Below are 25,381 nucleotides of genomic sequence, written 5' to 3' on the forward strand. Positions count from 1 at the left end.
GATCAGTAATAGGGATTCTTTCTAGTTGCTCACATTCCTGGTGTAACCATTCTTCTTTGGCTTTTTGACATAAGCTTTTAACTTTTTTATCTAAGGACTTATATTCTATAGGATTTGCTTTCTTCCATCTCCTTTCTTCCATTAGATTTTTGATTTCATCTGTCATCCATTTATTCTTTGTTCTTTTTTCTCTTTTAGGAATCACTGACTTTGCTGATTCTACCAAGGTATTCTTTAATTCCATTCTACATGGTTGCTATCATCTTCAACAGATTCTATTTCTAGACTTTGAAATTTATTCCTTACTTCAATTGTAAATACTTGTCTTAAGTTTTCTTCTTTAATTAATTGCAAGTAGTCAAGGGATTGTTCAGGTTTTTGCTTCTTTAGGTTTTTAAGTTTTACTTTTACATGACATACTACTGGGTATGGTCACTATTACAGTCTGCACCTGGATATGTTTTGCACTGAGTCACTGAGTTTCTAAATCTTTGGTTTATAGTAATAAAGTCAATTTGATTTCTAGTATTATCACCTGGACTTTTCCAGGTCCACAAGCGTCTTGAATGGTTTTTAAAGTAGGTATTCATAATGACCTGATTATTCATCTTGCACCATTCTACCCATTTCTCACCTCTTTCATTTCTTTGCCCTAGTCCAAATTTTCCTGTGGTATTTCCATCAGCACTTTGTCCTGCTTTAGCATTTAGATCTCCCATGACAATAACAATATCTTGAGATTTGCATCCATTCTTTACTTGTTCAAGCTCTTCATAGAATTTATCTATATCTTCATTTGTTCCATCTGTTGTTGGTGCATATACCTGTATAATTGTTAAATCAAATGGTTGTCCTCTGAATCTAACAAGGAGCACTCTTTCTGATATTGCCCAATGTCCTAAAACACTTTTTGCCATATTTTCGTCCATAAGAATTCCTACTCCATTAGTATGGGATGTTCCACAAGAATAAATTAGTGTTTTATTTCTATTCTGACATGTTCCAGCACCTATCCAACAAACTTCGCTAATTCCCATGATGTTAATCTTTAGTCTTTCCATTTCATTTATCACATTGTCCAATCTTCCTGCTTGATATAGGGTTATTACATTCCAAGTGGCAATAATTTTCTTTTGTGCTACCTGAATTTTATGACCACTAGCTTGGTGATGGTCGGGGATCCCCTGCTGCCTAGAATCAACCCTACTGAGCGAAGCATCTTCAGAGATGTCTTGATGATCCTCCTGACGCTGTTGTTTTGTGATACATTTTGTGAGTTTGACCATGGTTTTCTTAGCAGCTTGTAACGGTGGTTTGCTATTGCCTACCGTTGGACGAACTAAAGAAATTGCCATTTCTCTTCCCACAAATGTTCATCTGCCTATACTATAACCATTGACATTTGAGGTCCTAGCTCATCCGCCTTCTCCGTCATTAGTTCAGTTACTGATCCTGCCAGATCCACCGTTGGCTTTCACTCGTATCCTGAGCAGGAACCCTTGCAGGTGCTACTGTTCCGGGTCAGAGTGGCCCTGGGAGCAATGAATGACTAAGGGGTAACACCACTTTCTCCAAAGCTCTGAAAATCCCCAATTAGAGCCACATCACCGGTTGCAGTTTAGAGTCATACCCAGGATTGCTCAACCACATACCTGTCTAAATTACTCTTAAATGTTGAACTCAACCCTGCATCCACAACTTTTGCTGGCCGCTTGTTCAACACTCTCACCACCCTGAGTGAGGAAGTTGGCCCTTGTTTTCCTTAAACATTTCACCTTTCACCCTTAACCCATGACCTTTAGTTGTAGTCTTACCCAACCTCAGTGGTAAAAAGCCCGAGTGTATTTACCCTGTCTATACCCCTCAGGATTTTGTATACCTCTATCAAATCTCCCCTCAAAATTCTACGTTCTAGGGAATAAAGTCCAAACCTATTCAACCTTTCCCTTTAACTCAGGTCCTCAAGACCTGGCAACATCCTTGTAAATTTTCTCTGTACTCTTTCAATCTTATTTATATGTTTCCTGTGGGTAGATGACCAAAACTACACAATACTCCGAATTAGGCCTCACCAATGTCTTATACAACTTCAACATAACATCCCATATTTTGTACTCAATACATTGATTTATGAGGGCCAATATATCAAAAGCTTTCTTTTGGCGCACTGGCCCCCTTCAAGTTATATGTTATTATTGAAAGTACTTGCTGTCCTCCAATGATCTGACATCCCATCTGAGCCAGAAAATACTTAAAGAATTTGCATCAGAGTCCCAGCAATCTCCTTCCTCGCCCCCTGTCATAGCCTGAGAGACACACAAACAAGCTTTTCCACACCTAAGCCTACTAAATCATGTCACTCCTCCTCATTTTCAATGCTTATTTGTTCTACAATTCCAACATTGCTCCCCATAAACTTTTCAACAACAATGTTCATCTCCATAGTGATGTGGATATACAGTGGCATGCAAAGGTTTGGGCACCCCCGGTCAAAATTTCTGTTACTGTGAATAGCTAAGTGAGTAAAAGATGACCTGATTTACAAAAGGCATAAAGTTAAAGATGACACATTTGTTTAATATTTTAAGCAAGAAAACTTTTTTATTTCGTCTTATACAGTTTCAAAAAAAACAAAAAAGGGAAAGGGCCTGAAGGAAAAGTTTGGGCACCCTGCATGGTCAGTACTTAGTAACACCCCCTTTGGCAAGTATCACAGCTTGTAAACACTTTTTGTAGCCAGCTAAGAGTCTTTCAATTCTTGTTTGGGGGATTTTCGTCCATTCTTCCTTGCAAAAGGCTTCTAGTTCTGTGAGATTCTTGGGCTGTCTTGCATGCACTGCTCTTTTGAGGTCTAGCCACAGATTTTCGATGATGTTTAGGTCGGGGGACTGTGAGAACCATGGCAAAACCTTCAGCTTGCGCCTCTTGAGGTAGTCCATTGTGGATTTTGAGGTGTGTTTAGGATCATTATCCTGTTGTAGAAGCCATCCTCTTTTCATCTTCAGCTTTTTTACAGACAGTGTGATGGTATTTAAATGAATTCATTCTTCCCTCTACCAGTGAAATGTTTCTCGTGCCACTGGCTGCAACACAAGCCCAGAGCATGATCGATCCACCCCCCGTGCAATTCGGCACATTTTTTTCTCCAAACATACCTTTGCTCATTGCGGCCAAAAAGTTCTATTTTAACTTCATCAGTCCACAGGACTTGTTTCCAAAATACATCAGGCTTGTTTAGATGTTCCTTTGCAAACCTCTGATGCTGAATTTTATGGTGAGGATGCAGGAAAGGTTTTCTTCTGATGACTCTTGCATGAAGACCATACTTGTGCAGGTATCGCTGCACAATAGAACAGTGCACCACCACTCCAGAGTCTGCTAAATCTTCCTGAAGGTCTTTTGTAGTCAAACAGGGGTTTTGATTTGCCTTTCTTGCAATCCTACAAGCAGTTCTCTTGGAAAGTTTTCTTGGTCTTCCAGACCTCAGCTTGATCTCCACCATTCCTGTTAACTGCCATTTCTTAATTACATTACGAACTGAGGAAACAGCTACCTGAAAATGCTTTGCTATCTTCTTATAGCCTTCTCCTGCTTTGTGGGCATCATTTATTTTAATTTTCAGAGTGCTAGGCAGTTGCTTAGAAGACCATGGCTGCTGATTGTTGGGACAAGGTTTGAGGAGTCAGGGTATTTATAAAGCTTTGAAGTTTGCATCACCTGGCCTTTCCTAACGATGACTGTGAACAAGCCAAAGTGCTAACAAGCTAATTAAGGTCTGAGACCTTGGTAAAAGTTATCTGAGAACTCAAATCTCTTGGGCTGCCCAAACTTTTGTATGGTGCTCCTTTCCGTTTTTCCACTCTAAAATTGTACAAAACGAAAAAACACTAATCTTGCTTAAAGTATTGAAAAGAATGTTTCATCTTTAACTTAATGACTTTTGGAGATCAGTTCATCTTCTACTCACTTAACTATTCATAGTAACAGAAATTTTGACCAGGGGTGCCCAAACTTTTGCATGTCACTGTACATTGAAAACCCATGCCCTTAATGTTCTTTAGCTCCATATGCAGATTGTCAATTTGGTCCCTAATGGGTGTCCCACCTTTTCCTGATTATTCTTTCCCTGTATTGGTTGGGATAACTAACCACAGATGTTTGAGGAGGCCAAGTTGTTGAATACATTTAGATGGACATAAAGATCTCTAGATATAAATGGTATTAAGGTGTATGTGTTGAAATAGGTAGTTAACCACAATTGTTTTGAACATCAGAGCTGGCTTAAAGGGTTAAATAACCCACTACTGCTTTTGGTATTAGTATTGGTTTATTATTGTCGACTGTATCAAGATACAGTGAAAAGCTGGTCTTGCATAGAGTTCATACAGATCAAATCATTACACAGTGCATTAAGATGAAGCCTCCGTCACTCAGGGTTGACTATGGATGTTGTGTCCTAGCTATCTAGATATGCCAGCCAAAACAACACGAGAGATATGCAAGCCAGAGCAGTACGATATAGAGAGCAAATTGTTCCCCATGTAGCAAGCTCCCCCTCTTCATGCATCTGATCAGCCCAAAGGAACAGCAGAGGCTAATGCAGTTTGGCACCGGCAGCATCACAGGAGTTGCCAGTCAGTGTTGAACTCAACGTAGGGGGTCCTTAGGGACTCTAGCTCCAGATTTTTTCTAAATACATTGAAGGACAATTTTTTACATGTCTAATCAGTCAAATCTCGGGGTTTACTCCTGATGCCTTCTGCTTGAGTGGGTATAGCCACAAGGCAGTGGAGATTTGAGATCAGAGTTTTCCTTCTCCTCGATGAGCAGCCAACCATGGCTGACGAGCCCCATCTGCCCAAAGCAAATAGTTTGAAGGCGCCAGTAACCTGCCTTTGCCCTTCTCCTGTCAGTGGAAACGGTTCTGCCGGGCTAAGTAGCTAAGCCACATGTAAAGGCTTCCCCTGGCTATGACACCATTTGTTGAGGTAGAACAAGGTAACAATGCAGAATAAACTGTAAAAACTACCAAAAAAGTGCAGTGCAGGTAAACAATGAAGTGCAAGATCACAATGAGGTAGATTTTGAGACCAAGAGTTCATATTTTCATACAAGAGCTCTTGTTCAAGAATCTGAAGACAGAATGGTAGAAGCGGTCATCGAGCCTGGTGTGACGTGCTTTTCGGCTTTTGCATCTTCTGCCCAATGGAAGAGGGAAGACGAGAGAGTGTCTGGCACGGTGGTATCTTTGATTATGCTGACTACTTCACTGAGGCAGCAAGAAGTATCGACAGAGCCCATAGAGAGATGTGCTGAGCTGTGCCCATAACTCTCTGCAGTTTCTTGCAATCATGCGGAGAGCAGTAGCTGCACTGCGCATCAATAAAAATCGGTGAGAGTCAACAGTGGCTGCCAAAATTCTTTGGCCTCCTGAGGAAGTGGAGGTGTTTGTGAACGTTCTTAGCTGTGTCATCACCAGGACAGGCTATTGGGGAGGTTCATACTTCGGAACTTGAAGCTCGCAACCCTCAAATCTCCAGGTGTATGTTTACTTCCCACCCCCTTCCTGAAATCAATGACTAGCACTTTTGTTTTGTTGACATAAGACCATAAGATAGAAGAGCAGAAGTAGGCCATTCGGCCCATCAAGTCTGCTTCGCCATTCAATCATGGGCTGATCCAATTCTTCCAGTCATACCTACTCCCCTGCTTTCACCCCATACCCTTTGATGCCCTGGCTAATCAAGAACCTATCTACCTCTGCCTTAAATGCACTCAGTGACTTGGCAACAGCCACTTGTGGCAACAAATTCCACAGATTTACCTCCCTCTGACTAAAGTAATTTCTCCATATTGCTGTTCTAAATGGACGCTCTTCAATCCTGAAATTGTGCCCTCTTTTCCTTGACTCCCTTACCATGGGAAATAACTTTGCCATATCTATTCTGTTCAGGCCATTTAACATTCAGCTTGTTTCTATGAGATCTCCCCTCATTCTCCTGAACTCCAGGGAATACAGCCCAAGAGCTGCCAGACGTTTCTCATATGGTATCCCTTTTATTCCTGGAATCATTCTCGTGAATCTTCTCTGAAATCTCTCCAATTTCAGTATATACTTTCTAAGGAGCCCAAAACTGCACACAATAGTCCAAGTGTGGTCTCACCAACTCTTATCAACTCATGACACTATGTCAGTAAGCTCTCTATTTCCATCCTGTTCTCTGACTCATCGTTATTTGAGATATGGGCTCACTACAGTGGTGGTGGCTGGTGGTGCAATGGCATCAGCGCCGGACTCCAGAGTGAAGGCTTCCGAGTTCGAATCCAAGTTGGGCCACACCCCCAAGCACGCCTTCCATCCGTGCCGGGTTGAGCGTCGAGCTAGCAACTCGGCCTCGTAAAAAAAAAAGGGTCGAGTCAGGAACGTTCATACCGTGACCCGGTTAATCCGAAAGGAGACCAATCCTGACACCACGCGCCAGACAAGAATGGCTGACTGTCTGGTGCGACACGCAAAAAAAAACCATTACAGTGGTATCTGTAAACTTCTACTTTTCTATAATCCAAAATTATAATGTAATAGTTACAACTATATAGTAATGGTTGTCTGCATTCTTCAGCATTCTTGAGTTTGACGTAAAGGGTAAAGGCAACTGGTAATAGACAGCACCTTTTTCTCAGGGTGGAAATGGCTCATACGAGAGGATGTAATTTTATGTTGATTGCAGAAAAATGGTTCCTTATGGTTGTCATAGCTAGGAGAAGTAATGGGAATAAGCTCCCACTACTTCTAAAATGCTCCCAAAGGTGAGCATCTCAAATAGCCTCGCTCTACCAATTCCTTAAGCACCTTAAAACCAGTTGTTTCGGGCAGATGGAGCTTGTCAGCCATGGTTGGCAGCTTATCCAGGGGAAGGAAACTCTGATCTCAAATCTCTGTTGCCTTGCTATTATACCTGCTCATGGGGAAAGCTTCAGGAATAAACCCTTGGGAAAAATCCAAAGCTGGAGTCCCTAAGGCAGTCCTACGTTGAGTTCAACAGTGACTGGCAATTCCTGCTGGTGCTAAACTGTATCAGTCTCTGCCATTCCTTTGGGTTAATGCGTGGAGAGGAGGAGCTTTCCATGTCTGGGTAACAGCTTGCTCTCCATATTGGATTACCCTGGCTTGTGTATCTAAGCAGTAAGAACACAACATCCATGGCCAACACTGACCAATGGAGGCTTCAGCAGGAAATACAGAGGCTTTTTATATATATATATATACAGAGTGTGCTGAGTACATGGAATGTGGGGCTTTGGGTGGTGGAAAAGGCAGATTCATTGGGGACATTTAAGAGACTCTTAGATAGACACATGGATGAACAAAGGAGGGCCACATGCGGTCTAGAGCCATGTGGAGAGCCATTGAGATTGCGTCTGCCGTTGACCTATTGTGGCGATAGGCAAATTGCAATGGGTCCAGGTCCTTGCTGAGGAAGGAGTTCAGTCTAGTCATGACCAACCTCTCAAAGCATTTCATCGCTGTTGATGTGAGTGCTACTGGGCGATAGTCATTAAAGCAGCTCACATTAGTCTTCTTAGGCACTGGTATAATTGTTGCCTTTTTGAAGCAAGTGGGAACTTCTGCCCATAGCAGTGAGAGGTCGAAAATGTCCTTAAATACTCTCATTAGTTGGTTAGCACAGGTTTTCAGAGCCATACCAGGTACTCCACTGGGACCTTGCGAGGGTTCACTCTTTTTAAAAGAAAGTCTAACATCGGCCTCCGAGACGGAGGTCACAGGGTCATCAGGTGCAGCAGGGATCTTCACAGCTGTAGTTATGTTCTCCCTTTCAAAGCGTACATGGAAGGTGTTGAGTTCATCTGGTAGTGAAGCATTGCTACCATTCATGCTATTGGGTTTCACTTTGTAGGAAGTCATGTCTTGCGGACCCTGCCTTCTGATGTTGCCTCCAACCTCGTTCGAAATTGTCAAACTCCTAATAAGGTATAGCCACTGTTTTGCTTTCTTTATAACTGCATCGATATATTGGGACCAGGTTAGATCCTCAGTATTGATCAGCGAGGAGGATATGTTATCACCAATCGGCACAAATTGTGGTCTTCCAATGTTTAAGTAAAGTTTGGATAGGTACATGGATGGTAGGGGTATGGAGGGCGATGGTCGAAGGGAACAGGAGTTTAAATGGTTGGCAGGGACTAGAATGGGCTGAAGGGCCTCTTTCTATGCTGTACTTTTTTATGACTCTATGATCCCATGTATTCATCCTAACACTTCACTTGTAACTTTCTGTGTCACACTGTTTTGCATGCTCAGTTTAATACTGAGATGTTGCCTCCACCAACCCCTGATGCGGTGAGATCCAGCTTTCAACCTCCGGCTGAAGACAAAATTCTTCCTTAAATCCGCTCTAACTTACCTACTACCAAACCTATGACTTCTGGTTGTACATACCTTTGCTAAGGGGAAGAATTCTGAATATTCACTCATCGTTTGCCCCTCATTGCTTTGCAAACCTCAGTCAGGTCATTTCTCAGCTCTAATGAAAGCAAGTTCAGCTGATCCAACCTTTTTTGTAGCTGAAGCATTCCATCCCAGGCAATATCCTGGTGAGTCTTCTCTGCACCCTTACCCTCTGCTCACATGGTGTGAGCAGAATGATCTGCAGCTTAATGTGAAAAAAACTAAGGAGCTGGTGGTAGACCTGAGGAGAGCTAAGGTACCAGTGACCCCTGTTTCTATCCAGGGGGTCAGGGTGGATTACAAATACCTGGGGATACGAATTGACAATAAACTGGACTGGTCAAAGAACACTGAGGCTGTCTACAAGAAGGGTCAGAGCTGTCTCTATTTCCTGAGGAGACTGAGGTCCTTTAACATCTGCCGGACGATGCTGAGGATGTTCTACGAGTCTGTGGTGGCCAGTGTGATCATGTTTGCTGTTGTGTGCTGGGGCAGCAGGCTGAGGGTAGCAGACACCAACAGAATCAACAAACTCATTCGTAAGGCCAGTGATGTTGTGGGGATGGAACTGGACTCTCTGACGGTGGTGTCTGAAAAGAGGATGCTGTCTAAGTTGCATGCCATCTTGGTCAATGTCTCCCATCCACTACATAATGTACTGGTTGGGCACAGGAGTACATACAGCCAGAGACTCATTTCTCCGAGATGCAGCACAGAGCGTCATAGGAAGTCATTCCTGCCTGTGGCCATCAAACTTTACAACTCCTCCCTTGGAGAGTCAGACACCCTGAGCCAATAGGCTGGTCTTGGACTTATTTCATAATTTACTGGCATAATTTACATATTACTATTTAACTATTTATGGTTCTATTACTATTTATTATTTATGGTGCAACTGTAATGAAAACCAATTTCCCCCGGGATCAATAAAGTATGACTATGACTATGACTATGACTACAATCATATTATTTCTTAATGTGGCAACTGGAAATGTGCATACTACTTCAACTGAGGTGTGTGTGTGTGTATATATATATAATATTACATGTATTTGTTGGGAAAAATGTGAACCTCCAGCCTTCTACATGAGCTATTTGAACAGAGAACATAGAAATCTAGTGCATTACAGGCCCTTCGGCCCACAATGTTGTGCCGACCATGTAACCTACTCGAGAAGCTGCCTAGAATTTCCCTACAGCATAGGCCTCTGTTTTTCTAAGCTCCATGTACCTATTTGAGAGTCTCTTAAAAGACCCTATTGTCTCCATCTCTAACGTCTTTGCAGGCAGTGCATTCCATGCACTCATCACTGTCTGTGTGAAAAACCTAACCTCCCACATCCTCCTTGTACCTACTTCTAAGCCCCGTAAAACTATGCACCCTTGCGTTAGCCAGTTCAGCCCTGGGGAAAAGCCTCTGGCTATCCACACGATCAATGCCCCGCATCATCTTATACACCTCTATCAGGTCGCCTCTCATCCTCTGTTGCTCCAAGAGAAAAGGCCAAGTTCACTCAACTTATTTTCATGAGGCATTGTCTCCAATCCAGGCAACATCCTTGTGAATCTCCTCTGCACTCCCTCCACAGAATCCACATCCTTCCTGTACTGAGGTGACCAGAAGTGAACACAGTACTCCAAGTGGGGTCTAACTAAGGTCTTTGGAGTCAGGTGTTCCAATCAATGAGATGGGAATGGAGGTGTGGCTTGTAGACAAAGCCTGCTCTTCTCAAGAAAGATCTGTTTACGTGCACCATGCCTTGAACAAAACAACTTTCAGGTGAGCTTAGAAGAATTGTAGAGAAGCATGAAGCTGGAAAAGGCTACAAAGGCATTTCTAAAGAACTGAGTGTTCATCAGTCCACAGTAAGAGAAATGGGCTACAAATGGAGGGAACTCAGCTCTTTTGCTACTCTCCCTAGGAGTGGTCATTCTGCAAAGATCACACCAGGAGCTCAATGTGCAATGCTGAAGGAGCTGAAAAAGAACCCAAGGGTAACAGCAAAAGATCCTCAAAAATCTCTTGAATTTGCTGAAGTCTCTGTTCATGTGTCCACTATAGGAAAAACACTGAACAAGAATAGTGTTCATAGAAGGACACCACAGAGAAAACCGCTGCTCTCCAAAAAAAAACATTGCTCCACACCTCAAGTTTGCAAAAGACTACCTGCATGTTCTACAGCATTTCTGGGACAATGTTCTGTGGACAGATGAGACAGAAGTTGACCTTTTTGGCAGAAATGCACATCGCTGTGTTTGAAGGACACTACACATCAACACCAAAGCCTCATCCCGACTGTGAGCACGGTGGAAGAAGCATCAGAGTTTATAGTTTCTTTGCTGCCTCAGGGCCTGGACAGCTTGCAATTGTTGAGTGAACAACAAACTCAAAATTGCATCAGGACATTGTATAGAAGAATTTTGGTGTAGCAATCCATCACCTGAAGGTTAATAGAAGCTGGATAATGCAACAAGACAATGATCTGAAAGACAAAAGTGAATCAACAACAGATTGGTTTAAAAAGGAGAAGATTCATGACTTGGAATGGTTGAGTCAAAATCCTGACGTTAATCCTACAGAAATTTTGTGGTAGACCTGAAGCAGACAAGGAAGCACACCAACACCCTGGAGTTGACATAATTTTGTAAAGAAGAATTGTTTATATACCTCCAGGACGATGTGCAGGACTGATCAACATTTGATTGAAGTTATTGCTGTACAAGGGGGACACACCAGTTACTGAATCAGATGGCAGAGGGGAAGAAGCTGTTCCTGAATCACTGATTGCGTGCTTTCAGGCTTCTGTGCCTCCTTCCTAATGGAAGGAATGAAAAGGGGGAATGTCCTGGGTTATGGGGCTCCTTGATGTTGGATGCCACCTTTTTGAGGCATTGCTCCTTGAAGGTGTCCTGGATACTATGGAGGCTTGTGCCCATAATGGAGCTGACTAAGTTTATAACTCCCTGTGCCTTACTTGTAGCTGTATCTCCTCACTCTTATATACTACACTCTGGATAATAAAGGCAAGTATCTCATATACTTACTTAACATATGTTGAATAACTTCAGATACTTCTTGACATATATACCAACGTCCCATTATGTTTAAATTCCAGCATTTTCTCCGTTACCATAAATGTTACATAAACTCATATATTGTATTGTCGCAACGAAGCAAGTACTGTAGAGGAATAGCTACAGGAGCCTGAAGACCCACATTCAACAATTCTGTGATGGCTTCTTCTCTCTGCCATCAGATTTCTGAATGATCCATTATTCCATGAACACCGCCCTTTACTTCCTTTCTTTTTCCGTTATTTATTTTTGTAATTTACAGTAACTTTATGTCGGCACTGTTTTGCTGCCACAAGACACCAAACTTCACATCATCTGTTGATTGACAATAAGCATAAGCCTTATTCTGAATCTGGATTGATTGTTAGGGAATCCATTTATAGTGACCACAAGCCATTTCCCTGCAGTCTGCACAGGAAGAGAAGTAATCAGATAACCCTATAATCACCCACTCACAGTAGCTTCAGCAACTGCAGTATGGATGTCTTCTATCTGGAGACACCATGTATATAAACTTCATCTTATGGCTTCTTTAAGAGTGTGGCACTGTTGGTCATGAAGGAATTAAAATACGGAAGAAAACATTGAACTTGAATTGGTCAAGGCAGTGGAAATAGACAAACTAATTGTCTTTGTTCTTGCCATGTGCTTGAGGAATGGAGGCTAGCATGTTGTGAAGCTGCTCTGTAATCTCCATTTTGTGAATGATTTGACAACCTGACTCTTGCTCTGGGATAATCTCATCAGAGCAGTTGAACTTAGACATAAGGTGTTTCTGATATTAATCTGCTAAACCTGAAATCATTCTCAGAGAAGCTGTATATTGTGTACGTTGGCAGGTTTGCAGAAGTAGTCTCATTATCTCCCAGTGTCTGAGTGACCAGGTTTGACTGGTCTGAACCAGACTCGAATAGAGCAAAAGAAGTCACCGAAGGCACAAAGTTGTGTAGCCTGTGGACTACATCTAATGGAAATCTGTCATAGGTCATCAGATGACCTCGAGCCAACAAGATGGAAGCACAATATTTGAACTGATATAAGGTGTTTAAAAGTAAGGGGCTTCAAACACAAACGGACAAGAATTCCAAAGACTAAGCATCACAAAGGAAGCCCCATGTTCGAAGCAGGGATCATCTGGCCAACTGGAGATTCTACTTTGGTGTCATAAATTGGAGAAATTGTCTGAGTGAGTATTGGTATAGATGGAACTGTAGAATTCATGTTTTAAGTTGTTAGCCCAGGATCAACATATTTACATTGTTGTTTGTGCAGAGACAATAAAAAGTAAGTTTTCATATTAATTTATGTTATTTTCATATTTTCCTGTATGTCATTCTGGACCATTTGTGGTGGATAACTTGTATTTGGAGGGAAGGCTGAGCGAACCTCGTGGTTATTCCAGAGACCAGCTGATTGAACTATGTGAACTGACGCTACTGCCCGGAGTGTGGCCTGAGATCCTGTGGGAGACAACAGCAAGGCTGCAGAGCCAGAGCGAAGGTTGAGGCTTGGAGGAGGAAATATAGACCTTCCGTCATGGGAGGTGTGGGGTTCTTGGGAAATAAGATGGATGAGATTGGTGCACTGATTGAGACCCAAAGGGAATACTGGAAGTGCAGTGTTTTTGTGCTTAACTGGGACCTGGTTACACATACATTTCCTGGACTGTGGTACTACCATACCCAGCTTCTAGACTGTTTGAGTGGACAGAGACATATATTATTATTCTGTACTCTATTATTAGTTAAGTCTGCAGATTGCTAAGTGTGTTTTTAAATGTTGCTGCTGTAACGAAAAAATTTCCCACTTGGGCTTAATAAAGTACTTATTATTATTATTATTAATTAATAGTTGTGTAGTGAATTTCCTAACCTAGTTCACCAATCAACAGCACCAAAAAGTACACATGGTCTTTTTTGACCTTTGAGCCTATCAATTAGCTGCATGCACAGATTCACCTACATCTTGCATCTGCTACATGATGCCATGCACGTTTTGTTCTTAAGCAATGGAGCTCAACAGACCTGATCTTCATGCAAGCTGCGGTCGAGCTAGGTTATGTCATTACACCAACACTGATGGCATGAATATAGATTTCTCCCTCTGATTAACAAATTTCCACCCTCCCTCCTCTATTCCCTACTCTGATGTTTCACTTCTTCTTACTGGCCTATTACGTCCCCCTCGGTTCCCCTCTCTTTCCCTTTCTGTTATTGTCCACTTTCCTCTCCTATCAGATTCTTTCTCCTCCTGCCCTTAACCTTTCCCACCCACCTGGCTTCACCTATCACCTTCCAGCTAGCCTCTTTCCCCTACGCAACCTTTTTGTTCAGGCATTTTCGCCCTTCTTTCCAGTGCTAATGAAGGGTCTTGGCCCAAAATGTCGACTGTTTATTTCCATAGATGCTGCCTGAACTACTGAGTTCTTCCAGCATTTTGTATATGTTGCTCTGGATTTCCAGCATCTGCAGACTTTCTCATGTTAGTGAAAAAGTCTATTATGTAAGAAATAGTCGTTTGATTTATTACATCTTCCTATTAAAGTGAAAGTATCAGAGACAGCTAGTTATTTTCTCACTGCAATTGTTGTCAATATTCAAGAAGGGTAAATGATTACAGTGCACAAAAGGCTCACATTTTCTGATGAACTTCATCGTATCCAAGGATTTGTGTGACTTCCCAGTTTCCAGATGTCAGGTGTCGCACGCTGCTTAGTTCACTTTTTGGCTGCAATTTTTAAATGGAGAGATTATTAACACAAAGGCCATGATCAGCGAGTAACAGACCCTCAGACACAGTAATGAAGAGAGCTAATTATCTCCAGTCAACATCCTTAACATTGAAAGTTACATACATGAAAATACATTACTCAAAATAATTGTATGATGATTAATATTCCATCCTTTATTAATGCAAAGGATTGCGCTTCGGTTTCGTTATTCACAATTTACTTTATGAGTCGTCTTGAAGTTGGAAACATAATTTTTAATTTCTTTTTCAGTCTTATGGTAGATATAAGTTTTAGTCACAGGACAAATAATACTTTTCTCCATGGGTTAGCACAATGCTTTACAGTACCAATGACCAGGGTTCAATTTCCACTGCTCCCTCTAATGTTCCCCCCGTGACCGCGTGGGTTTCCTCTCGATGTTCTGGTTTCCTCTCACAGTCCAGTGACCGTATGGGTTTCCTCCGGGTGCTCCAGTTTCCTCCCACAGTCCAAAGACGTAGCAGTTGGTAGCGTAATTGTTCTATTGTAAGTTGTCTTGTAGTTTTGCTAGGGTTGCTGGGTGGCACAGTTCGGAGGGCTGGAAGGCCTACTCTGTGCCATTGTGCTGTCTGTTGTGGTATTGTCCTGTGTTTTATGTTTGGCACCCAACCACAATCAATTCTGGTATTTTTCACATACTGATTCTGACTCTGTATGTTGTTGTTATATGAACAACAGATGCACATGACTGTAAGGAATTGTTAAAATACACCAGATGACGTTTCAGACGTTGACCCAGACGGCCTACAGGGACGAGGTCCAGCACCTGGCTGCATGGTGTGCCAACAACAACCTGGCCCTTAACACCCAGAAGACCAAGGAGATCATTGTGGACTTCAGGCATGCTAGGAGCCACATTCACGTCCCCATCTACGTCAAAGGAGCTGTAGTGGAGCGTGTATCAAGCTCCAAATTCCTTGGTGTCCACATTTCCGAGGATCTCACTTGGTCCCTGAACTCCTCCATCCTGGTCAACAAGACGCAACAGCATCAAGAAAGCTCACCTCTGTCCCAAGATACTGACGGACTTTTACCGCTGTACCATTGAGAGCATACTCACCAACTGCATCTCAGTGTGGTATGGCAATTGTCCCGTATCAGACCACAAAGCACTCCAGCGTGTGGTGAAAACTGCCCAGTGAATTATCGGCACCCAATTGCCCACCATTGAGAACATCTACCATAAACGCTGCCTGGGCAGAGCAAAAAGCATTATCAAGGATGCATCTCACCCTAACCATGGACTCTTTACTCTCCTCCCATCTGGTAGGCGCTACAGGAGCCTCCACTCCCGCACTAGCAGGCACAGGAAGAGGTTCCTCCCTGAGGCTGTGAGCCTGCTGAACCTCACATCACAGAGCTAAGCAGTATTGCACCCATATTGTACTGTCTCAGTACTTTTATAATTGTGTGCTGTAGCACTTACTTTTTATTCACAGTTATTTTGTAAATAACACTATTCTTTGCATTTCTGATCAGATGGTAACTGCATTTCATTGGCTTTGTATCTGTACTCTGTATAAGTTTGCTGATGACACCACAATTGTAGGCTGTATCTTGGGTAATGATGAGTTTGAGTACAGAGAGGAAATTAAGAACCTTGTGGCATGGTGCGAAGACAATAACCTATCCCTCAACGTCAGCAAGACAAAGGAATTGGTTGTTGACTTCAGAAGGAGTAGCGGACCGCATGATCCCATTTACATCGGTGGTGCGCAAGTGGAACAGGTCAAAAGCTTTAAGTTCCTCGGGGTCAATATCAGAAATGACCTGACTTGGTCCAACCAAGCAGAGTCCACTGCCAAGAAGGCCCACCAGTGCCTTTACTTCCTGAGAAAGCTAAAGAAATTTAGCCTGTCCCCTAAAACCTTCACTAATTTTTATAGATGCACTGTAGAAAGCATTCTTCTAGGGTGAATCACAACCTGGTGTGGAAGTTGTCCTGTCCAAGACCGGAAGAAGCTGCAGAAGATCGTGAACACGGCGCAGCACATCACACAAACCAATCTTCCATCCTTGGACTCACCTTACACCGCACGCTGTCGGAGCAGTGCTGCCAGGATAATCAAGGACACGGCCCACCCAGCTATCACACTTTTCGTCCTTCTTCCCTCCGGGAGAAGGCTCAGGAGCTTGAAGACTCGTACAGCCAGATTTGGGAACAGCTTCTTTCCAACCGTGATAAGATTGCTGAACGGATCCTGACCCGGATCTGGGCCGTACCCTCCAAATATCCGGACCTACCTCTCGGTTTTTTGCACTACCTTACTTTCCATTTTCTATTTTCTATTTATGATTTATAATTTAAGTTTTTAATATTTACTATCGATTTGTACTTCAGAGAGCACGAAGCGCAGAATCAAATATCGCTATGATGATTGTACGTTCTAGTATCAATTGTTTGGCGACAATAAAGTATAAAGTACTCGGCACAATGACAATAAAGCTGAATCTAATCTATTCTAATCTAATACATTGAAGATTCGATTTTATTATTGTAGCACATCAGGAGTTGAATTCTAGCTTTCATCTCAAGGCTGTCTAGTCCTACTACTTTTTGAGAATTTGCCTCTGAGATCTTCTGATCCCTGCCCTTCCTCTTCCTGGGGATAGAACATGTTCCAACTCAGTTGAACCTCATTCACAACGTTGAAATCAAGCTTGTGTGCACCACTTGTGCTGGCAGCTCATTCCACACTCTCATAACCCTCTGAGTGGAGTTTCCCTCATGCTCCCCTTAAACTTTGATATAGAGATTCAAGGCTTATAAAGGCCTGTTACAGTAAATATGGTTGCTAGTAGCATTATTGTGTTGAAACCTGCTTCCAAAGTTCCAAGTTCAAAGTGCATTTATTATCAAAGTATGCATTCAGTTATCAACCTTGAGATTTGTTTCTTGCAGGCAGCCACAAAACAAAGAAACACCATAGAACCTGATTATAGAAAAAATCCACACGACCATTAAATGTGTGAAAAAGAACAGATCACACTAACAACAAGAAGTGAACAAATAACACACAGAATATTAAACAGCAAATCACCGAGTCCCTGAAATTGAGTCTGCAGCTACAAGGCACTAAGATGAGGGAAGCTGGTCCAAAGGCCACTGCCACCGAGTCAGCGTTGCAGACATCTCACACTGCAGAAACTCATTTCAGGGAGGTAGCACTATTAATATACGGGAGACTCTCGGAACTTCCGGGAGAGGTGGGATGTCTGGCGTTGCAGGCCACAACTGCAGATTCAGTACCATGCCAAAGTGCCCTGATCAAATCACGCATATAGTAAAGTGATTTCAGTGCTGAGAACATTAAACATTAATTAACTTTGGAAAGCAGTAGGTTTACCATATAGTCGGTCAACAACTCCTAACAGGAATGCACTTCTAGTTAAATGACTCAGAGGAAGACAAGCCTATTTTTACATTAAAAATTGTAGCCACGAACAAGATGATGAACTATACATAGATCCAGCTATAAATCTTTTAAACTTGGTCATGAACTAATGCTGAATATTAATTTCAGAAGCAATAATTTCTGAGGTGATATTGTGCAGGAATCATATTTTATGATTATAAGCTTTGATTTCCCCAATGTTTCAGGCAATAATGGCTAAGTGCTACACTAAACCCTTTGAAATGCTTGGAAAGCTCACACTATTACAGGAGTTCATCCTGCAAAGTTAGGCACAATTCAAAACGAGATTTGAATTAAAATCAAACTTACATTTGAAACAATAGCCTCTTTCAAGGGTAGAATTTTTTTTTTAAATTAATTAGTATCTTTAAAATGCATCAGTTAATTTTTGCAAATACACAGAGTTTAATCTTTCTCAATTCTTGCAAAATGTCTATTTTGCAGTTCATGACTATGAAGATTATTAGTTTTCGGAGAGTGGGAGAGAGCCAATGGTCTACTGATCTGTCTCGATGATGAGTCAATATACTGATCTCAACTGATGTATCTATTCAGAATGGATGAAGGGAATATTGAGATCTTGAAAAAACAAAAAAAGCAAAATTAATTTGAGTTAAAAGAGGAAGTGGTTAAATTATTAAACAGTTATGTTTCAGAGGTATTTTACTATGGTAAAAAGAGATCTCTTGAAATTAGAGTGAAGGTAAAAGATGAAGAGGGATAGATAGAGCCATAGAGTGATAGAAACAGGACCTCCATGCCAATCCATTTAGACTGCCTAGTCCCGTCGACCTGCATCGAGACCATATCCTGTCATATCCCTCCCATCCAGGTACCTATTCAAACTTCTTTTAAACGCTGATGCCACTAATTATTTGGCATACTTCCAGGATGCAAGAGATGAGGGAGAAAATTTTCAAGATATTATCTAGAATAGTGAAAGGTTCATTGTGCACTAATGAGGTTCTGTGTGAGCAGAAGCTAGCAAAAATAGTGCCAGTGTTTAAAAAAAAGGAATAAATCAAACTCAAGTAACTCATTAGCTTTAGGTTAATTCTGCACGAAATATCTTTAAAAATGCATGAAATACCTGGTTTTCCCAGATTTATTTGTGAGCTGATGGAAAATTATCATTTATTTTTACAGTCACTGTTCACCTCAGTCCCTGAAGTAATCTGACTGAAACTGATGCAGCTCATCTCTAGAGAAGCCGAATTCAGTTCAGAGTTATACAGCTTCCTTCACTGGAATTAGCTAGATAGTCCGGAGCCTGCTGATCTTTGCCAGTTTCCTGCATTCGGGTTCAATTCTTTAGCAAAACTGTCCTTAAACTACACTACGTAACAACAATTTAGCAGTTTTTTAATCCAGTATAATTATGTAAAATGCAAAACATGTTTTACAATTTTGATTTGATTACCATTTGACAAATGCTACAGAAAGCTTGACAGAAGTTATCTTAGATTGACACATGGAAATCATAGAAATGGAGGGCTGTGTGGGAGGGAAGGGTTAGATTGATTCTGGAGTAAGATCATAAGATATAGAAGCAGAATTAGGCCATTTGGCCCATCAAATCCACTCTGTCATTTCATCATGGCTGGCCCATTTCCCTCTCAGTCCCTGTCTTCTGCCTTCTCCCAGTATCCCTTCATGCCCTGACTAATCAAGAGTTTTTTAGCCTCTGCCTTAAATATACCCAATAACATGACCTCCACAGTTGCCTGTGGCAATGAATTCTACATATTCTCCACTCTCTGGCCAAGGAAATTCCTCCTTATATTCTTTCTAAATGGATGTTCCTCTATTCGTAGGCTGTGTCCTCTGGTCTTAGGCTCCCCCACCACAGGAAACATCCTCTCCACATCCACTCAATCGAGGCCTTTCAATTTCCAATAGATTTCAATGCAATTCCCCCATCATTCTTCTGAATTCCAGAGAGTACAGGCCCAGGGCAATCAAACACTTCAAATATGATAAGCCTTTTGCTTCCAGAATGACTTTTGTGAACCTTCTCCATTGAGTAGATTAAGAGGTTGTCACAGTATTGTAGGCCGAAGGGCCTATATTGTGTTGAAATCTTTTGAGTTCCATGTTCTATCATCTAAAAAAACTTAGAGAGATTCAGAAATATTTTAATGAATCGGCTCCTTGAAGTATCCATTACGCTGTCACTTCCTGAAATGCCCAAATCTATGGTAGAAATTTTAATAACCTCTAAGAGGACTACAACCTTGGCATAGGCTTTGGAGGTTTGCATGTCTCAATGACCTGGAGAGCTATGCTGGTTGCAGTCAGGGCTTAATGCTTTGGCTCTTGGTCGGGTCACCCATGCCAAACAGGGTGACCCAGAATGGTCTACCAATCCTCGAGATTGGGGGTTCAACTCAGGGCTAGCAACCCTGACTGGTCAAACAAAATTGTTATGGAAACAGCAATGAAGAATCCTTCTACATCTGAGTGTGACTGTTTTCCTGAGTCTCTACCTGGGACTTACATGACTGACAGTAATGATAACCAAGAGGAAGCTACTGACACGATGAAGGAAGTCCTGAGCACTGCCAGAGACGGAGAACCTTCATTGCTGCCCTAAATGCCTGCGGGGTAATGGGCAGTAAGTAAGTCAGTAAACTTTAATAAACACAGCTAGATTAGATATCTGACAATAGTATTATAAATTGAAATGAGGGTCTGGTAACATCGACTTGGGGCAGTAATAACAAGTAAAAACTTGGAAAAAATCTTGCTATTAATACTGAAGTCAGTCTAGAATTTTGATGTAATTCCATTCATGAATTATTACTTAAGTATTTAACTGGACAAATTCTGATTACTTTTTCATTCAAAATATTCTGGAGGAGGTCTTTTTCAATGGCAAGTGCTTCAACATTACTATTGCAGTAGGATTCTCGGGAGTCACTTTCTATTTTGCATTGCTTTATGTTATTACACAGACTATTCCGCTGAGAAATTATTTCTTCTTTGTTCGTCTTTAGTTTTCTGACCTATGAAGTTTAAATAAAGGAGCTGAACTGTATGGAGAAGTCCCAGTACAGCTATTATTGCTGAATGCACAAGCAATCTCCATGTGAGCAACAGCTGCTGTGTCAGGTTAATAAACAGTTGTCTCTTCATGAAATATAAACTATTGACTATGGAGACAATTTGTTCCAAAACAGTTTTGTTTTTCCATTATTATCTTGATTTCTATTCAGTTAGATTTGTGCCTTAGAGCAAGATGGTGGTCACAGATTAATAACAAGCTATTTTATGAGGTACAGTTCTCTAAAGGTGAGTGATGGTCATTGAACCACATATTCCTTTCAGAGCTGCTGCCGTCTATTAACTGTGAGAAGTATATAAAGAAGGATATTTCAGGATACTTCGGAAAGGCATTCTGAAAATCGGGTCTCAAAGACATAGACATTTTTTGATGATGAGGATAACCGTTCGGTGTGCAGGGGGACACATGGCTTGCTAGGTTGATTGTCCCTAGCGTGGAGATGACTGGTAGAAGCTAGAAGTGTCAATGGGAATGTGGGGAGGATTGAAATAGGACTCATGTGGGATCAGTGTTATTGGGTGCATGGTGTTTAGTGTGGACTTGGGGGGAAGAAGGGTCCATATCTACTTCCTCTATGACTCCGTGGGACAGTAAATATTAATTGAAGATTCATTGACTTTTCATCTCATGTTCATGATATTGCTTATTTATTTATTATTATTATGATTTGTTTCTTTTTGTATTTACACAATTTGTTGTCTTTTGCACATGACTGAATGCCCAAGTTGGGGTTGTCTTTCATTGAATCTGTTATGGTTATTACTTTGTTATGGATTTATTGTATGTCCACTAGAAAATGAATCTTGTATCTGGTGACATATAAATATGTTGACAATGAACTTACTTAGAATTTTTGTAGTTTGAACTACTGTAATATTTTCTAGGTGCTGAAGACCTATGGCATCCTGACTGGGACAATAGGCTATGAAGGGGAATCTTTGCTGGGGTTGGCAGAAGGTTTTTCTATTTAAGGTGCACTTACATGAAAGCAGTTCTCAATATTTCCATACTTGAGTCACAATTTTAACTTAATTTAGTTTTATTTCATTGAGATACAGTGCAGATTAAGCCCTTCCTGAACTCTGAGCCATGCTGCTCAGCAATCATCCGACTTAATCCTAGCTTAATCACGGGACAATTTACAATGCCCAATTAAGCTACTAACTGGTATATCTTTGGACTGTGGGAAGAAACCAGAGTATGGAGGGAAACCCCTGTGGTCACAAGGAGAATGTACAAACTCCTTAATTTGCTTAATGTTTATAACAGAGCATTGTGCTCTGCTGAATTTCTCAGCCACTGAATTCAAATATCTCAGGAAGTTGATCAAAGACAATCAAAATGTAGGTGTACAGAAGACAGTAAGTTAGAATGGGAGGCTATAAAATAGAAAAAGTATAGGAGTACGTACAGTAGTTGTGCTTACAAGAGTTAAAGACATAGTGGAGAGGTGGATTGTCAAGGGGAAAGATCCAAAAATTCAGCAGTCAAACACAGAATAGATTCACAAGAAAGAAAATGTTGAAAATGACCCATATGAGACTAGGATCCAGCACAGGTCAAATAAAGCAGGAGCAATTGGCAAGGAAGACATGGTGGTGTGATAGACAAGGTTGAGCTGAAGTTATGAGATGTGGATTATGGGATGACAGTCAAGAGAGTATTTGAGCAGGTGAATATAGACTTTACAACTTCATGAAGACGAATCTCAGGGTTGTATTCTACATATGTATTTTGATAATAAATGTAACTTGAACCTTGAAAAAGGTTATCAACAATGGGTGGATGGAGATGTGGGTAAATGTGAGTTTTTATACAGAGGTGATATAAGACAGACAATGTATTGGTTTACATTTGGCAAAGAAATAGGCAAAAGTTTACTTAATTGTTGAATGATTGAACAACAGTGGAAACAGAGATAGATATAGTAGGCACACATGTGAAAATTCTCAGACCTGGAGAAAGGTTTCAGCCTGAAACATGACTATCTATTCATCTCCACAGATATTGCCTGACCTGCTGAGTTCCTCCAGCAATTTGCGTGTTACATGTGAAAGTTCACTTTAATAATGAAAATATTCATTATAAAAACTGCAGAAATACTACCTTCATTACAAAGTATGTAAACAAGAAATGAGATAGCAAAACTAAAAATTGAATTACATCTCATCTGATTTAATGTTTATCATGTAGATTTATGCATTTCATTCGACAGCCAAATTCCAGTATATTTGGACCTTTCTGTATTGAGGTGCATTTCAATTTCAAAATATATTCATTGATTAAAATTATGAATATGTATTCACCACAGCATTAGCAAAAACACACAGCAGTGGAAAACATTTCTCAAATTAGATTTAACATTCTCCACCAAGTGAACGTACAGCAATTTGGCTAATTTCCTTACTTTGATGTGGTTGTGTGTCTTTAATCCTCACATGATAAAGGAGGAAATGAAAGGATATTAAAGCACACAGGATCAACTTGTCTCGGGCGAGATAAATTGACTGCAAACTCCCCAGATGTTTCTTCCTGTCACTGGGGCTAATTGCACTGTGCCACAATCTCACACACAGTTCTCTTTATTGTGAAGCTGTCCTTGAATTGTACCAATTCTAAGTTTTACTTAGTTAGCTGTTGATTTTTAAATGACAATTGATTTACATGTTTTATCTTAAGCCCAATTTATACTTCTGCATCAAGTATACGCCATAGATACCACATACCCTACGCCGTAGGGTGACGTGCACCTCCCCAAAAAATTAACTAGCGTGTCGCAGCGACGCAGGCCGCAACAACTGTGATTGGTCCACTTGGTAGCATCGCATTTTCGGTTGCTTTTCTCCGCCATGTCTGTACACTGATGCGAAATAAACGGTTGGAGACGATGAACCAAATCGTCAAATCTACCTGCCAACATCCAAAAATATTTGAAATGCATTTCCTCGTCCATGTCTCTCACAAAGAAACTCAACACAGTGGAATAGAAAGACCATCACCAACTAGCATTTTGGCGGTGAATTGCAGAGCGACGCAGACACAACTACGCATGCTCGTTACAGCATAGGGCTACGCAAAAGTATAAATCAGCCCTATGGTGTAGGCTACGGCGTAGCCCGTACGCACAAGTATAAATCAGGCTTTAGCCTTATGACGCTCCCTAACAGGGAATGCAATTTTCAAAACCTGGAAATTAGCAGCAAATTTAAAAACATTCTTCCCACAGTGAGTGCAGTATTTAGAGATTCATTTGGTCCTTATGCCTTTGAACATGCCGTAGAATTCAACACACTAGCAACCTTCGTTCTGTCAGAATAAGATAATCTGTCCATTTTAAAAATGATATCGGCTTCTTCATGGCTAGAGATGGACCATGATGCTGCAAGCTTTTGTTTACCTGTTTCAGTAACGATCAGTTCTGACAGACCTTGAAAGGTTGGTTTAATCGGATGTTGATTATGAGGAAATCTAGTACAGTGACAAACTTGAAAAGGGTGTCATCCTTCAGGAAGATGATAAGAGGCAGAAAATAAATGGACTTGTTGAAGGCCGAACAGATACTACAAAACATATCCCCACTTACTAATGCAATTATGAAATGTTAACATTTATACTTGTGTTGGTATCACTAATCAGGCACGTATTTAATGGCCTTCTTACATTGCCCTGAGGTGAGCCTCTTAGATCTAAACAGCTTGTTGAGCTACTCCAGAAGGAAGAAAGGACTGGCCACATTTTAAAAAGATTAGAAACAATGAACAAAAACATCGTGACGGCATGGTAGCATAGTGGTCAGCGCAATGGTTTACAGTACAGGAGACCAGGGTTCAATCCCTGAATTGCTGGTTGTAAAGAATTTGTATGTTCTCCCCGTGACTGCATGGGTTTCCTCCGGGTGCTCTGCTTTCCTCCCACATTCCAAAGTCATACCAGTTAGTAGGTTAATTGGTCTTGTGATGAGGTGAGCGTTAAATAGATAGGTTGCTAGGCAACATGGTTCAAAGGGCCGGAAGGGCCGACTACACGCTGAATCTCAATAAAAATAAATAATGTGTCTTTTCCCTGCACAAAATTTAAAGCCTGGTATTTAGATATGCAGGGATTGGAAAAAAAAGTAATGCATTCGAAATCCCAGAATTATCAAGGCTAGAGGCACATTTACTGTCTACATTAATTCTCTTCCCAATGTGTGCTTAAACTCTGTGTTCTTCAAACTTAAGATGTCCTTGAGTTTCTTCTCTCTATTCTTCTCACAATAAGCTATTCACCACTCAAGATGCTTTTCCGGACTGCCAGGAAGGCTGGTATTGTTAATGGTTCTTCCTCTACAGCAGGGGTTCCCAATCGTTTCTATACCATGGACCAATGCCATTAAACAATGAATCTGAGTGTACAGGCTCTGGGATTTGCCCCTTAGGAATGTCACTGTGCCTTACAAACCCTTTTCTCAATTTTGTAATTTGCTTTCCTCTCTAAAGTCTTAATGCGCTGTATTCCCAATTCTGAACCCTCCTTTCCTTTAACACTTGAAATTTCTCCAAAATGGTTTTGCTCCTCATGAGATTCTGATACAGATCTTGTGAAAACTC

The 25,381-nt window shown here is 41.2% G+C and overlaps 1 protein-coding gene across 3 annotated transcripts in view; it reads right to left on the bottom strand.

Moving 5' to 3' along the window:
• The window catches only part of LOC134348689 (inactive dipeptidyl peptidase 10-like), a 927,397-nt gene that overhangs the window by 64,909 nt on the left and 837,107 nt on the right, over nucleotides 1-25,381 (bottom strand). For all 3 annotated transcript variants that reach the window (XM_063052476.1, XM_063052475.1, XM_063052477.1), the window contains one exon: nucleotides 14,178-14,269. In XM_063052476.1, coding sequence (XP_062908546.1) covers nucleotides 14,178-14,269 — 92 coding nt within the window. The remainder of the gene's footprint in view (nucleotides 1-14,177; nucleotides 14,270-25,381) is intronic.

The sequence above is a fragment of the Mobula hypostoma genome, chromosome 6 (genome assembly GCF_963921235.1).
Source record: "Mobula hypostoma chromosome 6, sMobHyp1.1, whole genome shotgun sequence".
Taxonomy (NCBI): domain Eukaryota; kingdom Metazoa; phylum Chordata; class Chondrichthyes; order Myliobatiformes; family Myliobatidae; genus Mobula; species Mobula hypostoma.